General features: G+C 44.1%; 1 protein-coding gene across 1 annotated transcript in view; it reads left to right on the forward strand.

Annotated features, from left to right (window-relative positions):
• Positions 1-17,318, forward strand: part of LOC137348069 (sodium channel protein type 4 subunit alpha-like) — a 178,158-nt gene that overhangs the window by 86,963 nt on the left and 73,877 nt on the right. The window contains exons 13-15 of the mRNA XM_068013220.1: positions 374-547; positions 2,325-2,681; positions 16,722-17,135. Of these exons, the coding sequence (XP_067869321.1) occupies positions 374-547; positions 2,325-2,681; positions 16,722-17,135 (945 nt within the window). The remainder of the gene's footprint in view (positions 1-373; positions 548-2,324; positions 2,682-16,721; positions 17,136-17,318) is intronic.

Below are 17,318 nucleotides of genomic sequence, written 5' to 3' on the forward strand. Positions count from 1 at the left end.
GCCCATGGTTCTCATGTGGAGCTAGGAGGTGCAATCGTCCAAAAAAAAGGTTTTCACTTACCCGTCAACGGAGCTGTTGAAGAATCCTAAGCGGGGTAGCGGCCAAGCTCCTGTTTTAGGTTTCCACCCGGGATACCAGAAAACGTTCCTAATGAATTTAACATTCGGACCCACACCTGTGCAGATTGGACATTAGCTATCCCACTGTTTAAATTGGTGTGCTTTGCAGCATTATAGGCCTGATAAATGGGTGCAATCCATACAAATTTCTATGACATTCTTTGGGATTATTGGGTCATGTGGGATCTTAGGTTGTGTAGCTTGTATCTTTAATTAGGTGATGGAGACTGAAGTAATTTTTTTATCATGACAGGTATTCACAGGGATTTTCACAGCTGAAATGGTGCTCAAACTGATTGCTCTGGATCCCTATTACTACTTTCAAGTGGGCTGGAACATATTTGACAGCATCATTGTGTCTCTCAGCTTGGTAGAGCTAGGACTGGCCAATGTGCAAGGATTGTCAGTGCTCCGTTCATTCAGATTGGTTTGTATCAGAAGTTCTGCCCCTGCAAAATGTAACTGCCCAAAACAGCAGATGGAGTGCAATAAACCTTATGCAATTCCTGATCAATCACCAGAAAACTCCACTTGTTATTGTTTGTACAAATGTAGTTCAGATCTGTTAATCTTTCTGTCGGTTAGAATACCTTTAAATTAATGCATGAGCACAAACGCTTCTGTCGAGGGTTTCATATAGTAGGAGCACATATCAAGAATTAGGCCAGTACATTTATAAATGAATCTTGAACCTTAATCCTGCTGGTGGACAATGGAGTGAGCCGCACAGCAGGTGTGCTCACGCCTGCTCCTCGTATTCCAATTACTATTTCCAGGAAGGAAAACTCTGACCCTGATGAGGTTATTAATATGCCACGAACAATGCCACTGGTCAGCCTCTTTTCATCATTTTCTGGTGTTGCATGGGCCTCCAACAATGCATTGGGAGTACAAGGGCTATGCTTGAAACTGACCCTTAGCCTCTGAGGCACTACTCCGACCTTTTCTGCACCTTAATAGTAATGCAGCAAGTGAATACTGTGGCTCGGTGGGCTAGACAGGCTGAAGTTGTTTTCTTGCCTGAAACTGAGGCAGGATTTTCCCTGCAGGCTTCAGGCCCGCTGTCAGGCTCAAATGGGGGCCAGAAATCTGCACTGTGTGGGCAACAGTCACTCATCTGTGATTTTCCCAGAATTGACCAATTAATGGCCAGTAGGCAGGCTCACTGTCCAAATAAGGGTGGCGGGTAGGCTTTCAAAGCTAGAAGGCCAATAGGATCCTCATACAGAAGAAGCAGCAGGATGTCCTTATAGGTAAGTGATGGAGTAATGATGGAGGTGCCCTCTTGCCAACTCTTTGAAATCTAAAAGAATAGATCAAGCAGCCGGGCCACCATTGTGGAGGGGGAACCCCTCCACAGAGCAGCCTGTGGCTGCCATTGAAGCCTGGCAGTAGAGGAGGGTCTCTAAGCCTGCCTAGAGCACAGGCCCTGCAGGCGATCGCTGGGAGGCCTTCTCCAGGCAGCTGGGCTCTTCCCTGCCACTTTTGAGAACCTGGCGGCTGACTGGAAAACTCCAGTTGGCCTTCGTCTATGGGCCTTATTAGACCTTCAATTAGTTGAGCTGGCTACCCACATTGCTCCTCACCTCCCCCCCACCCCCCCCCCCCCCACCCCACTCCCGCATCCGGGAAAATGTCCCGAGGGAGGGATGGTGCTGGGGAACTAGCACATTGACCAGCAGCCCACCTGCCTCTGTGCCCGCCCCCATCGGGGCCTAAAAATACAGCTATGTTACTATGAGGAGCCCCCTAATTTTAATTAAGTTGACTGTAATGAGCCCTGAGGGCATTTAGTATTCAAGCGGCAAGCATGCATGCACATTGATCTGCATTATCAGTGCTAGACACATCAGGCACAAAGACAAATGCAGGCCTCCGCATCCAATAAACTGATGCACAACTCTGGGATTCGGCTGTGAGTCCAAGGATGAGATGCTTCTCTTTCTCTGCTGTTTAGGACTGAAAGTATAATAGCTGGTCTGAACTTAATTTTCACAATCTAAAGCAAGTAATAAAAACCTAAATTAAGAAATAATTGGCTTCATATTGAATTGTAAGAGTTGCACAAAAGATTTTGCAAAAAATCAGCACTCTGGTTCTTACACTTAGTTTTAAATACACCCTTATTTGCTCTCAGTAAATCTGTTATTGCTGTAACAAGAGTACAAAATTGGACTATATTTGCTTTTATCTCCTATTTCCAGCTGAGAGTTTTCAAACTTGCAAAATCCTGGCCAACTCTGAGCATGCTGATTAAGATCATTGGTAACTCGGTGGGTGCACTGGGGAATCTGACGCTGGTCTTAGCCATTATCGTCTTCATCTTTGCTGTCGTCGGAATGCAGCTCTTTGGCAAGATGTACAAGCAATGCGTTTGTAAGATTTCCGATGACTGCAAGCTCCCACGCTGGCACATGAATGACTTCTTCCACTCATTTCTGATTGTGTTTCGCATCCTTTGCGGAGAATGGATTGAGACAATGTGGGATTGCATGGAGGTAGCGGGACAGCCCATGTGCCTCATAGTTTTCATGCTGGTCATGGTGATTGGCAACCTGGTGGTAAGTCTTTTGCTCTTCCTGATCTTCCCTTTGCTTCAGTTGGCTGGAGGATTCAAAATACTTTTTGATGATCTATGTTCACTTAGTAAGAATTCCTTGTAGTTGACTTTGGGTACAGAATAGCAGCCTCTAACCCAAACATTTAACAAACCCAAAAAATAAATATCCCTTGATGTATCAAAGGTTTTCTCTGTCTTCCAAAGATACTGTCATCTTGGCTTATTTATTTGTCTTTCCACTATTCTTTGGTCTGATGGGTTAAATTTGAAGATATAAAATGCCAACACCAATAGTTCTGCGTGTGGTTCAATTAGCAACAAGAGAGCTTCCGAGAAGCTAAATGGAATTGTGGTTTTCCCTAGGTAGGATGGATAGCCTGCATTGCAAGATAAAATCAAGCAATCTCCTTTGTCAATTACTGCTGAAAATGGAGATCAAAGGGGTTACATAGGAATGTACTGGACTGGAAATTATCACGCAGTCCATCTGGTCAGTTCCAGTATCAAGGAAATATCATATCCCATGATAGCTTTCATACTGCTCTTTCAATTTTTCCCCAGGTGCCTAACATAGTAACAGGTCAGAGGCTAGGAATCCTGTGGCGAGTAATTGCCTCCTGACTCCCCAAAGCCTGTCCACAAGGCGCAAGTCAGGAGTGTGATGGAATACTCTCCACTTGCCTGGATGGGTGCAGCTCCAACAACACTCAAGAAGCTCGAGACCATCCAGGAGAAAGCAGCCCACTTGATTGGCACTCCATCCACAAACATTCACTCCCACCACCACCGCCGCACAGTGGTAGCAGTGTGTACCATCTACAAGATGCACTGCAGCAATGCACCAAGGCTCTTCAGACTGCACCTTCCAAACCCGCGACCTCTCCCAACTAGAAGGACAAGGGCAGCAGATATGTGGGAATACCACCACCTGCAAGTTCCCTTCCAAGTCGCACACCATCCTGACTTGAAGCTATATCGCCATTCCTTCACTGTCACTGGGTCAAAATCCTGGAACTCACTTCCTAGCAGCACTGTGGGTGTACCTACCCCACATGGACTGCAGCAGTTCAAGAAGGCAACTCACCACCACCTTCTCAAGGGCAATTAGGGACGGGCAATAAATTCTCACCTAGCCAGCGACACCCACATCCCATGAATGAATTTAAAAAAGGAGGCCATTCAGCCCCTTGAGTCTGCTTCACCATTCAACGTGATCATGGCTGATCTCCCGAATGGGGATCGTAGCATAGTGGTAATGTTACTGGATGAATAATCCAGAGGTTCAGATTAATGCTCCGGAGACATAAGTTCAAAGCCAACCATGGCAGCTGGGGGAACTTTAATTAATGAATCCAGAATAAAAAGCTAGGCTCAGAAATGATGATCATGAAAATACTGGAATGTTGTAAAAACCCATCTCGTTCTCCAATGTCCTTTAGGGAAGAAAACCAGCTGTCCTTTGGCTGTCTGTCCTACAGGTGACTCCAGACCCAAATCAGTGCGGTTGACTCTAAATTGACCTCTCAAATGGCCTAGTAAGCTATTTAGTTGTATCAACTAAATATCTACAGAAAAGTCAAATAAGAATAAAGCCGGATGGACCACTCAACATCGACCACCAGAAATGACAAAGGCAGACCCTGCAAAGTCCTCCTCACTAGCATCTGGGGACTATTGCCAAAACTGGGAGAGCGGTCCCATAGACTAGTCAAGCAATGGTCTGACCTATCATACTCACCGACTCATACTTTACAACCATTGCTCCAGAATCCCCCATCACCATCCCTGGGGATGTCCTGTCCCACCAGCAGAAAAGACCCACCAGAGGTGGCAGCACAATGGCATACAGTCAGGAGGGAGTGGCCCTGGGACTACTTAATATTAGCTTCTGACCCTTGAGTCTAAGGTTAAATGTGGACAAGGAAATTTCCTACTGATTACCGCCTACTGCCCTCCCTCAACTGATGAATCGTACTCCTCCATGCTGAACACCACATGGAAGAAGCACAGTAGGAAGAGTAGGAAGGGCACAGAATATACTCTGGGTGGGGGACTTCAATGTCCATCAACAAGAGTGGCTCAGTACACCAGTACAAACCAAGCTGGCTGAGTCCTGAAGGACATATCTGCCAGACTGGGCCTGCGGCAGATGGGGAGGGAACCGGGAGGGAAAATCCTACTTGACCTCGTCCTCACAAATCTACCTGTCACAGATGCATCTGTCCATGACAGTATTGGTAGGAGTGACCACCGCACAGTCCTTGTGGAGACAAAATCCAGTTTTCACACTGAGAACACACTCCACCATATTGTGTGGTACTACCACCATGCTAAATGGGATAGATTCAGACCCTCTCCAGCAGATCAAAATTGGGCATCCATGAGGTGCTATGGGCCATCAGCAGCAGCAGAATTGTATTCACACACAATCTGTAACCTCATGGCCTGGCATATCCCTCACTTTGCCATTACCATCAAGCCAGAGCAGCAAGATTTAAATGGGCTGGTAAGATGGGTTGAGCAGTGGCAAATGGAATTTAATCCTGAGAAGTGTGAGGTGATGCATTTTGGGAAGACTAACAAGGCAAGGGAATATACAATGGATGGTAGGACCCTAGGAAGTACAGAGGGTCAGAGGGACCTTGGTGTACTTGTCCATAGATCACTGAAGGCAGCATCACAGGTAGATAAGGTGGTTAGGAAGGCATATGGGATACTTGCCTTTATTAGCCAAGGCCTAGAATATAAGAGCAGGGAGGTTATGATGGAGCTGTATATAATGCTAGTTAGGCCACAGCTGGAGTACTGTGTACAGTTCGGGTCACCGCACTGTAGGAAGGATGAGATTGCACTGGAGAGGATGCAGAGGAGATTCACCAGGATGTTGCCTGGGCTGGAGCATTTCAGCTATGAAGAGAGACTGGATAAGCTAGGGTTATTTTCCTTAGAGCAGTGAAGGCTGAGGGGGGACCTGATTGAGGTATACAAAATTATAAGGGGCATTGATAGGATAGATAGGAAGACATTTTTTCCCTTAACGGAGGGATCAATAACCAGGGGGCATAGATTTAAGGTAAGGGGTAGGAGGTTTAGAGGGGATTTGAGGAAAAATATTTTCACCCAGAGGGTGGTTGGAAACTCGAACACACTAACTGAAGGGGTGGTAGAGGCAGGAACCCTCACAACATTTAAGAAGTATTTAGACGAGCACTTGAAATGCCATAGCATACAAGGCTATGGGCCAAGTGCTGGAAAATGGAATTAGAATAGATAGGTGCTTGATGGCCGGCACAGACATGATGGGCCAAAGGGCCTGTTTCTGTGCTGTATAATTCTGTGAATTCTATAATTCTCCAAATTTGCAGATGACACAAAACTGGGTGAGAGGGTGAGTTGTGAGGAGGATACAGAGAAGTTTTAGGGTGATTTGGGCAAGTTGAGTGAGTGGGCTAATGCATGGCAGATGCAGTATAATGTGGATAAATGTGAGATTATCCACTTTGGTAGCAAAAACAGGAAGGCAGATTATCTGAACTGCTATAAACTGAGAGAGGGGAGTATGCAGCGAGACCTGGGTGTTCTCATACACCAGTTGCTGAAGATAAGCATGCAGGTCCAACAGGCGGTAAAAAAGGCAAATGGTATGTTGGCCTTCATAGCGAGAGGATTCGAGTACAGGAGCAGAGATGTCTTGCTGCAATTATACAGGGCCTTGGTGAGGCCACATCTGGAATATTGTGTGCAGTTTTGGTCTCCTTATCTGAGGAAGGATGTTCTTGCTATTGATGGAGAGCAGTGAAGGTTTACTAGACTGATCCCTGGGATGGCAGGACCGCTGTATGAGGAGAGATTGAGTCGGTTAGGATTATATTCGCTGGAGTTCAGAAGAGTGAGGGGGGAATCTCATAGAAACCTATAAAATTCTAACAGGACTTGACAGGGTAGATGCAGGAAGGAAGTTCCCAATGGTGGGGGAGCCCAGAACCAGGGGTCATAGTCTAAGGATACGGGGTAAACCTTTCAGGACTGAGATGAGGAAAAATTTCTTCACCCAGAGAATGGTGAGCCTGTAGAATTCGCTACCACAGAAAGCAGTTGAGGCCAAAACATTGTATGTTTTCAAGAAGGAGTTAGATATAGCTCTTGGGTCTAAAGGGATCAAAGGGTATGGGGCGAAAGCGGAAGCCGGTTACTGAGTTGGATGATCAGCCATGATCATAATGAATGGCGGAGCAGTCTCGAAGGGCCGAATGGCCTACTCGTGCTCCTATTTTCTATGTTTCTATATCTATGTTTCTATGTGACTCTATGACTCTAACCCTGGTTCAATGACGAGTGTAGGAGAGCACACCAGGAATAGCACCAGGCATACCTAAAAATGAGGTGCCAACCTGTTGCAGCTACAACACTGGATTACATGAATGCTAAACAATAGATAGAGTTATGCAATCCCACAATCAACAGATCAGATCAAAGCTCTGCAATCCTGCCACATCCAGTCATGGACGGTGGTGGACAACTAACCAGAGGAGGAGGCTCCACAAACATCCCCATCCTCAATGGTGGTGGAGCCCAGCACATCAGTACAAAAGACAAGGCTGAAGCATTTGCAACCATCTTCAGCCAGAAGTGCCGAGTGGATGATCCATCTTGGCCTTCTCTTGAGGTCGCCCCCATCATAGATGCCAGTCTTCAGCCAATTCGATTTATTCCATGCGATATCAATAAACGGCTGAATGCACTGGATACAGTAAAGGCTACAGGCCCTGACAACATCCTCAGAATTAGCCGCACCCCTAGCCAAGCTGTTCCAGTACAGCTACAACACTGGTATCTACCTGACAATGGGGAAAATTGCCCAGGTCTGTCCTGTCCACAAAGAGCAGACCAAATCCAATCCGGCCAATTACCGCCCCATCAGTCTACTCTGAATCATCAGCAAAGTGATGGAAGGTATCATCAACAGTGCTATCAAATGGCACTTGCTCAATAATAATCTGCTGTCCGATTCTCACCTTGTGTTTCATCAGGGGTACTCAGCTCCAGTCCTCATTACAGCCTTGATCCAAACATGGACAAAAGAGTTGAATTCAAGAGATGAGGTCAGAGTGACTGCCTTTTACATCAAGGCAGCATTTGACAGAGTGTGGCATCAAGGAGCCCTAGCCAAATTGAAATCAATCAGAATCAGGGTAAAACTCTCCACTGGTTGGAGTCATACCTAACACAAAGGAAGATTGTTGTGGTTGTTGAGGCCAATCATCTCAGCCCCAGGACATCACTTCAGGACATCTTCAGCTGCTTCATCAATGACCTTTCCTCCAACATAAGGTCAGAAGTGGGGACATTCGCTGATGATTGCACAATGTTCAGCACCATTCGCGACTCCTCAGACACTGAAGCAATCCGTGCCCGCATGCAGCAAGACCTGGACCACATTCAGGCTTGGTCTGATGTGTGGCATGAATGTTACTTGCCACTTAAGTGCCAGGCAATGACCATCTCCATTAAGAGAGAATCTCACCATCTCCCCTTGACATACACCAGCATTACCATCGTTGAATCCCCCACTATTAACAGCATGGGGGTTGCCATGGATCTAAACTGAACTGGACCAGCCATATAAATACTGTGGCTACAAAAGCAGGTCAGAGGCCAGGAATTCTGTGGCAAGTAATCCACCGCCTGACTCCTCAAAGCCTTTCCACCATCTCCAAGGCACAAGTCAGGCATGTGATGGAATACTCTCCACTTGCCTGTATTAGTGCAGCTCCAGAAACGCTCAAGAAGCTCAGTACCATTCAGGACAAAGCAGCCCACTTGATTGGCACCCCATCCACCACCTTAACATTCACTCCCTCCACCACCGGCGCACAGTGGCAGGAGGGTATACTGAATACAAGTTGCACTGTAAGGCTCTTTTGACAGCACCTTCCACACCTGCGACCTCCACCACCTAGAAGAACAAAGGCAGCAGGTGCATGGGAACACCATCGCTTCCCCTCCAAGTCACATCTCAACCTGACTTAGAACTATATTACCTTCCTTTTACCTTTGGTGGGACAAAATCTGGAAATCCCTTCAGCACTGTGGGTTTACCTACACCACATGGACTGCAGCGGTTCAAGAAGGTGGCTCACCACCACCTTCTCAAGGACAATGAGCTATGGGCAATAAATGCTGGCATAGCCAGCTACACTCACATCCTAGAACAAATAAAAAAAACTCCATCTACCTGCCTTGGTTCTATATCCCTTAATAGTGTCAGCTGTGGCTCAGTTGGTAGCACTTTTACCTGGTGAAAAGGTTGTGGGTTCAAGTCCTATGCCAGGACTTGAGCACAAAAGTCTAGACTGACACCCCAGTGCTGAATCAATGTTGGAGGTGCTGTTTTTCGGATGTGATGTTAAACTAGGGCCTGATCTGCCTTCTCAGGTGGAGGTAAAAGATACCATGGTACTATTTTGAAGAGCAGGTGAGTTTCCCCACTGGACATGGCCTTATCCCTCAATCAACATCACAAAAAGATTATCTGGTCATTACCACATTGCTATTTGTGGGGCTTGCTGTGCGCAAATTGGCTGCCGTATTTCCTACATTACAGTAGTGATTCCATTTAAGCAAAAAAAGTACTTCATTGGTTTTAAGGTGCTTTGGGATGTCCAATGGTCATGAAAGGTGCTATATAAATGCAAGTCTTTCTTTCAATACCCTTAGCTGGCAAAAATTTATCAAACTCAGATTTAAAATTATTAATTCAGCCAACATCTATTGTTTTTTGTGGGAGAGTGTTCCACACTTCTGCCACCTTTTGCAAGAAGAAGTAATCCTAACTTCTTTCCCGAGTGGCCTAGTTTTGACTTTTAAGTTATGTTCCCTTGTCCTCAACTCCCCCACCAGTGTAAATAGTTTCTCAATCTACCCTATCGATTTTTTTCAAAATCCTAAAACCCTCAGTCAAATCCACCCCTTAGTCTTCTATATTCCAGGGAATGCAAGTATAGTTTATGTAAACTCTCTTCGTAATTTAATCCTTGGAGCCCTGGTCAACTAACTCACTCTTGTATTTGCTGAAACAATCAGCCCTCATAGTTTCCATTGGCAGTCATTACATCCACTCCCCTCCTAAATTTTAAAAGCACAGAAATGCAGGGCATGTATTGATTGATTTTATTATTCTGGGCGAGTGAATGAGCTATCCCATAGACACCTCCTAGATTAATCTGGATTAATCCAGAAGGCATAATGGAACAAAGGAGCAAGGCAGTGCTCCAGGAGACTAATAAAATGGAAAGACAATTTGATTTAACTACCTTGCATGTTAGGGTGGTGAACTGGCGGACTAGATTACCATGGATCGAGACAACAAAGGAAAAACTGTAGGAAATTGGTGAGGTAAAATTGGATTGATATTTGAAGGAGTAGGAGAATGTGAGGTATTAATTTTTGGCAGATGGGTTGCAGAGCCTTTTATGCTTCCATCATAGAATCAAAGAATTTTATAGCACAAAAGGCAGCATTTTGCACCTATGTTCGCTGTTCGAAAGAGGCAGTACCTGCTTAGTCCTATTGCCATGCACGCTCCCTGTAAACTTTTTTAGATATTCCTTTTGAAAATATTATCCACTTTCCTTTTAAAATTATTGTGGATTCTGCTTCCATTGCTGTTTCTGATAGAAGATTACAGGTGCAAAATTGGTCTGCACCAGTTGTGTGATGTGGGCTCATAGCAAATCAGCAGCTCACTTTACACCGTACCTGATTTTCATTTCCCTTGACTTCAATGTGCAGTTGTCATTTCCGTCAATGCCATCATGGACAGGTAAGTTGGTAAGGACAAGGTCAGGTAGGTTATTCTCGTGTTGGTTCCCTCACAACCTGCCGTGAAGCTAGTCTGATAACTATAACCTTCAGACCTCGGCCAGCTCAGTCAGTGGTGGTACTACCAAGCGGCTGTTGGTGATGGACATTGAAGTTCCTTACCCAGACTATATTCCGTACATTTGCAGCCCTCAGAGATCAGTAGTGTTCAACATGGAGGAGTACTTCAGCTGAGGGAGGGCAGTAGATGGTAATTAGCAAGAAGTATACTTGCGCATGTTTGAGCTGAAGGCATTAGACTTCATGGGGTTTGGAGTCAATGTTGCTGCCTCCCAGAGACATTCCATCTCAACTATATAACACTGTGGCTCTACCTCTGGTTGGTCTGTTCTGCTGGTGGGACAAAACATACCTAGGGTTGGTGATGGAGAACTCTGGGATATTGGTTGATAGGTACGATTCTGTGAGTCTGACTATATGAGGTTATTGCTTGATTGGTCTCTGATACAGCTCTCCTAACTTTGGCACCAGTTCAGAAATGTTAGTAAGGAGGTCTTTGAAGGGTCAAATGGGCTGGTCATGCCTTTTGCCATGTCCGGATTCGATGCCTAGGTCACAGCCGAGTGGTCCTTAATGTATACAAATATCCAATTTGTTTGGAGAAATCATTAGCACCAGGGCTGAGCCAATGCATTCATTCAATGCTTGAAAGCTTAGATTTGCAACTCGGAAGAAAAGGGATGCCAATGCCATTGAGTGAATGAGAGGCAGTAACTGAATGATGTCATGACTGATAAGAGCTGAGTGTGAATCAGGGCCTCTGCTGACCTGAAGTGTTGGTTGTCTCTGAAGTGTGGCACATTACTGATAATTATGATTTCTCCTTGCAGGTTGGGGGGCTTTTACAAATTATGTGGCTCAGAGATTAATTGGGGAGCACATTATATTGAAAGCACCTGAATGAGTATGATTTGGAAACAGTAGCATAAGTAGTATGTGTAAAAAATATCTTTTAAATAAGAGTTTAAAGAAAATATTTTGAATTTTCAACTTCTACACACTGAACTGACATAACGTACTGGGAATTCGCCTCAGTGAGGTTGAGCAGAGAAAGCATGAAGCCCATCTTGGGATGTTACATTATAACCTGTAATTACATTATGGACAAAGTATGGCTTTTAATTGGGTGTAAGGACCTGTAAGGATATTAGTGAAAACCTAAGGTGGAAAGGACACTGCATTACGTCTGGGTATCTATGGCAAGCCACTGAAGGACTTCAACACAGTCTGAGGGGGCATTATTGTCAGTCAAACATGTCAGTGTCACCAGGATACCTTTAGAACTATCAATTAGTCATATAGGTGTGAACAGACCTGTACCTATAATACCTAATAGACTTCTATGATTGACTACCAGCCTCCCTATTAGTGACATCAGTTTAGACGCCATGTTTTAGAATTCCCTCTGTAATCCCCTCTGCTTCTCCACTTCCCTCTCCACCTTTACGATCCACCATAAAACTCATCTTTTTAACCAAACCTTCCGACAATTTCCTTCTTTGGGTTCACATACATTCTGTGAAGTGCCTTGGGATATTTTTCTACGTTAAAGGTTGTTGATAAATGGAATTTGTTTTTTGGTATGTAACTGCAGCAATTTCACGTTACTGTACTTCAGTTTAAACAAATTGGAAGCAAGCTTTCCTAAAGAAAAGCTATTTCCAGCAGTGCCTTAGAAATAGCAATCAGCTTTAACATTGTAATGTGGGAATCAATTCCTTCAGTTTCTCCCACAAAGAAGTTGTTGTCCAGTTGGGATTATAGGCGAATGAAAAGGAGAAGTAACGTAAGCAGTAACTGGAATATTACGTGATTAGATTTGTTACTGATTGTGTGTACAAAGCATATTATCAAAATATTTACTTGGATTAATATATTGGTTCAGTTTCATGTTTGCTACTATGTAATTTTGGCCTAATGATGTATTTCTTTAGTTAAGATCTATAAAAATATCACAACATACAAATGCTTTGGAAGGTAAGTTATAGCATGGAGGAATTGGGTGATAGACTGTGTTAGAACATGGTCTTCATGACTGTGGAGCCTGTGTTCAAACCTAGTCAAGGGCACTTTTGTGGATATGAATTCGTGTTCAATAAGAACTGGGGTGCCACTCCTCAGGGGTGAAATTCAACTCCTGCAAATGTGCAAAGCAGGCAGTAGAGAATCAGCCACCTCTTATACACTCTGCCTGATGTTTCTTGCAATTGACTTCAATCAGGTGGGCTGTATTTCGGGTGATCTATTTGCTACCACCCATTTTCCACCCCCAGCGCACTTGAATTTCACCCCTCAAATTCATGTCATTCAGGGCTCCCAGTGGAGAGAGGAGACTCTTATCCCATTATCAGCTAGAAGAGTCCTAAGCAGCCTCAGCTCAGATCCTAGTAGGCATCTGTCTGCTTGCATGATGCTACCTCTTATCTGGTCACTAAATTGAGAATCGCTTTCATAGAGACATGAAGGAAACGGGTTTGGAAACTGAAAAATTAATGACATTGGTGTAGGGGGTGTTCTTTAGAGCCAACACATGTTTATGAGGCTTAATAGATTGAGTGTAACATCTTTCCATGCTAAACCTGACTTAAGCACGCTCTGTGGTAATCCTAGAGGGATCATTTTCTGACTCGTGCCTGAGTTTCTGATAGGCCGTCCTGTCATGGGCTCCGTGTCAGCAGTATGAAATTGGAAAGTTGATTGCAAAATGTAGGAAATGTTTGAGTTCCCAGCACAAGTAGTCTCGCCTTGATGAGCACAAAATACATCCTTAAGATAATAGGAGATGAATTGTAAATGTGAGAAATATACTTTTATAAATGAACTAATAGCTGAAAATAAAATCAGCCCAGGAGTTCAATTTAGTCAAAATGCAACTAAGTCCCGTGAAACTCAAACCTTTTCCCTAGCCCACTAAAAGTGCTAATTACTCTTCCAGTTCAGTGCCAGCATGAGAGTGTGTCTCAGTATCAGGTTCTGTTATTTTTTTACAGTCCCCAAACTCTCATTGGGAAAACATTTAAAACTCCCTTTTCAAGTTTGAACCGAGGAATACTTTGTTTTTTTCTGGTCTCCCACACACCGGGCATTTTCAGGGAAGGGAATGGAAGGGTTTGACATGGTAATTGAGCTCTAATAAAGATGGTACAGTGCCATATTTGCCATGGCTTAGGAATTTGTCCTTCGTGTGCAGCTTGTTGGCAGTGGAGATAGAGGAGCTTAAATGTTCCAATTTATTTCTGATGATGCATTTCACACTAAACAAGGGATGTAAAGGACATGGCTGATACCAATGTAATATTGTGATTCTTATTGAAAAATCTGGTTTCTTAAATGTGAGAGCTACTTGTGACTGGCCTGACGCTGTGGCTAAACATAAATATTTACGGATATGATGCAAATGATTTATTTAAGGCTTGTATCTGACTCACATAATATGTGCCAGAGAGCTGCATACTGTTGGGTCACTGTTAATATTGTTCTCCAATTCACCTCAGCTTCAGATAAAAAAATGACTGTAAAATAAATTGCTAACAAATCACCCAAATATATAATAATGTGTGCAAGAGGTTCATCAGGTAGGGTTGTTAGTTTAGGTTTTGGGCAATGGGTGACTGATGCGTGGCAATTCTTACCAAGGGTGAAGGAAATGCACAAGCCTACGTCTCTGGTTCCAGTTGGATTCCATAAGAGTCAGCAGGAATTTAATCACGCCCTTGGAATGTCATCTGCTCAGCAGGGTTCGAGAGAGGGTATTCTCTGGAGAATAGTCTTCCCTATCAATCAATGTGTTAGTACTCAACATACCAGTACAGGATAAGTAGAAATAGCTGGTGCTATTTAGTTTTCACTATACTACATTTGTTTTCAGTTGGCAAGACGTTATGCATGTTTACTGTGTTTGAAAACTTAGGATGCTTATTCATTGTGTCAGTGGATTGGAGAATCCCAGAAAACTTCCTTGTAATATTAATAGTAACATTTCAACAGTAAATCAAACCTGAGTGTAGATGGTGCCATTCATAGCAAATATTTGAGCAAAATCCATACACTGTACATAAAAATACAAATTGCTCATCACTGACCTGTGTAACCTTACGTTACTAGCTTTAATATACTTGGAAGTACTTTTTTTTTAGGAAGTGTAAGATAGATTTTAATTCTCAGACACCCGATTCTGCTGGTGGGAGGTCTAGTCTATCTTGAGAGCCCCAGGCCTCGTTACCATACCGCAGCCAAGCTGCACATGTTCGGCGGCATTCCGTGCAGAGCCAGCATAAGTTTTTTCTATTCTTTCATGGGATGTGGGCGTCAGTGGCTAGGCCACCATTTATTGCCCATCTCTGATTGTCCTTGAGAAGGTGGTGGTGAGCCACCTTCTTGAACTGCTGCAGTCCTTGTTTTGTTGCTACACCCACATTGCTGTTTGGTAGGGATTTCCAGGATTCTGAGCAAGCGATGATGAAGGAACGGCGATATAGTTCCAGATCAGGATGATGTGTGACTTGGAAGGGAACTTACAGGTGATGGTGTTCCCATGTGCCTACAGCCCTTGTTCCTCTAGGTGGTAGAGGGTGTGGGTTTGGAAGGTGCAATCAAAGGAGCCTTGGTGAGTTACTGCAGTGCATTTTGTAGATGGTACACACTGCTGCCACTGTGCACCAGTGGTGGAGGGAGTGAATGTGTAAAGTGATAGATGGAGTGCCAGTGAAGTGGGTTGCTTTGTCCTAGATGGTATAAAACATCTTGAGTTTGTTGGAGCAGCATTCATCCAGGCAAGTGGACAGTGTTCCATCACACTCCTGACTTGTGCCGTGCAGATGGTGAAAAGACTTTGGGGAGTCGAGAGTTAAATTACTCACCACACAATATCCAGCCTTTGAGCTGCTCTGCACAGTATTGATATGGCTGGTCCAGTTAAGTTTCTTATTAATGGTGACCCCCAAGATGTTGTTGGTGGAGGAATCAGCCATGGTGATATAATTGAATTTCAAGGGGAGATGGTTAGATTCTCTCTTGTTAGAGATGGTCATTGCCTGGCACTGGTATGACACGAATATTATTTGCCACTTGTGAGCCCAAGCCTGAATATTATCCAGGTCTTGCTGCATGCAGGTACAGACCACTTCATTATCTGAGGAGGGCAATGCAACTGGAGGGGCTGTCAGGGGAACATTTTTTGGATGGGGCCAGAACAGCAGCACAGAGCCCAGAGGAGAATTCCTACTCCTAGTTGCATAAAAATACTCAGTGCCTTTTCCTTTTCTGCAGCTGGTGCAGCTGGACACACACTAGTTGTCCCTCGATACTGCATTACGACCTAGGTATGACATAGGACTCCAACTTGCTTAGAGAAATGAGGATCCCACCGATTCAGGTGAAAGCCTGGGCCACGCAAAAGAAGGCTCCAGTTAATATGGCAATAAGTTTGCCACAGCTATTTTAATTTAGCTACTGTCCTGTTTAATGGGGGGAAACCATGGTAAAATTGACCCTTATGTATCTGTGGACTGGTTAATTTGCTGCAGGACAATAGGTATAATGGTACCTTACATTATTGGGGTGCACTGCAATTAAATGAATACTTCTCATGTGCCCCATCTTTTGTCTTTGTGGGCCTGTTGTGCGTGTACCATGGAGCTTTGGGGGCTTCATGTAAAGTTTAAACCCTTATTCCCAATAATTTGAATATATCTAAAGTTTCTGAAACTAACAGATCAATGTTCTTGTTTAAGATTTGTTCACCAAGAGGCAACAGAGTGAACAACAGCCCTTTCCAAACCACTGGGCCTACCAAATTCAAACAGGACAAACCAGTATGTAAAAAATATAAGCACAAAAAGGACTTAATTGTCTGGGCTCTGAGGGCCAAATGGTTAGGATTCAGGGCCAGGTGACTGGGTGGACCCCTCTGCCATAGAAATAAATAGATTTCCCTAAAGTTAGTCATCATCCTCGTCCAATCCTTGGTACATTACTGTCAGAGGAATGGGGAAATGTTTCTTGGTTTAGAGAGGAAGTTTGAAAACAAAAGTTACATGGTGATTATGTTTTCAATCCCTAGGATTTTCAAAGCAACATAGCAACCATTCCTTTCCCCTTTCCTGTGAGCTGTATACATTGATAAGTCTTTGATCATTGATGGCTAAACGTTCATCTGCAGGTGCTTAACCTCTTCCTGGCCTTGCTGTTAAGCTCCTTCAGCGCAGATAACCTCTCAGCATCTGATGACGACACCGAAATGAACAACCTGCAAATTGCAGTCAACAGGATCACCAGGGTAGTCGACTTTGTGAAAGGCTTTGTTCTCGGCATCGTTCAAAGAAATAAAAATGACCAGGAAGAGAAACAATTAGATGACTTATCTCCTTCAAAGATTGGAGCCCTGGATTTTAACCATACAGACCCAGAGACTGGGGTTACCATGAAGAAAGGGAAATACCTCCCAGATAAAGCAGATCACACGAGCCTCTTGGCCAACGCTCACTTGACCGTTCGCGTTCCAATTGCTGAAGCTGAATCTGATGCCGAAGAGAATGAGCAAAGTTCTGAAGCAGACGTTGAGGATGTCAACATGGTGAGAGGCATGGTTAGAGTTTGTGTATCTCATACTCTTTTAATTAAATATTCATAAATTCATTAATTAAATATTGTGCACAAGATGGCACTAAATTAGCAGTTCACCAAAATTTATGTATAGATAGTTTTTCTCTCTCTGAAGTGTGCTGACATATAAGCCTCAATTTTAACTGGGTGGGGG

This window comes from Heterodontus francisci, chromosome 33, assembly GCF_036365525.1.
Source record: "Heterodontus francisci isolate sHetFra1 chromosome 33, sHetFra1.hap1, whole genome shotgun sequence".
Lineage (NCBI taxonomy): Eukaryota > Metazoa > Chordata > Chondrichthyes > Heterodontiformes > Heterodontidae > Heterodontus > Heterodontus francisci.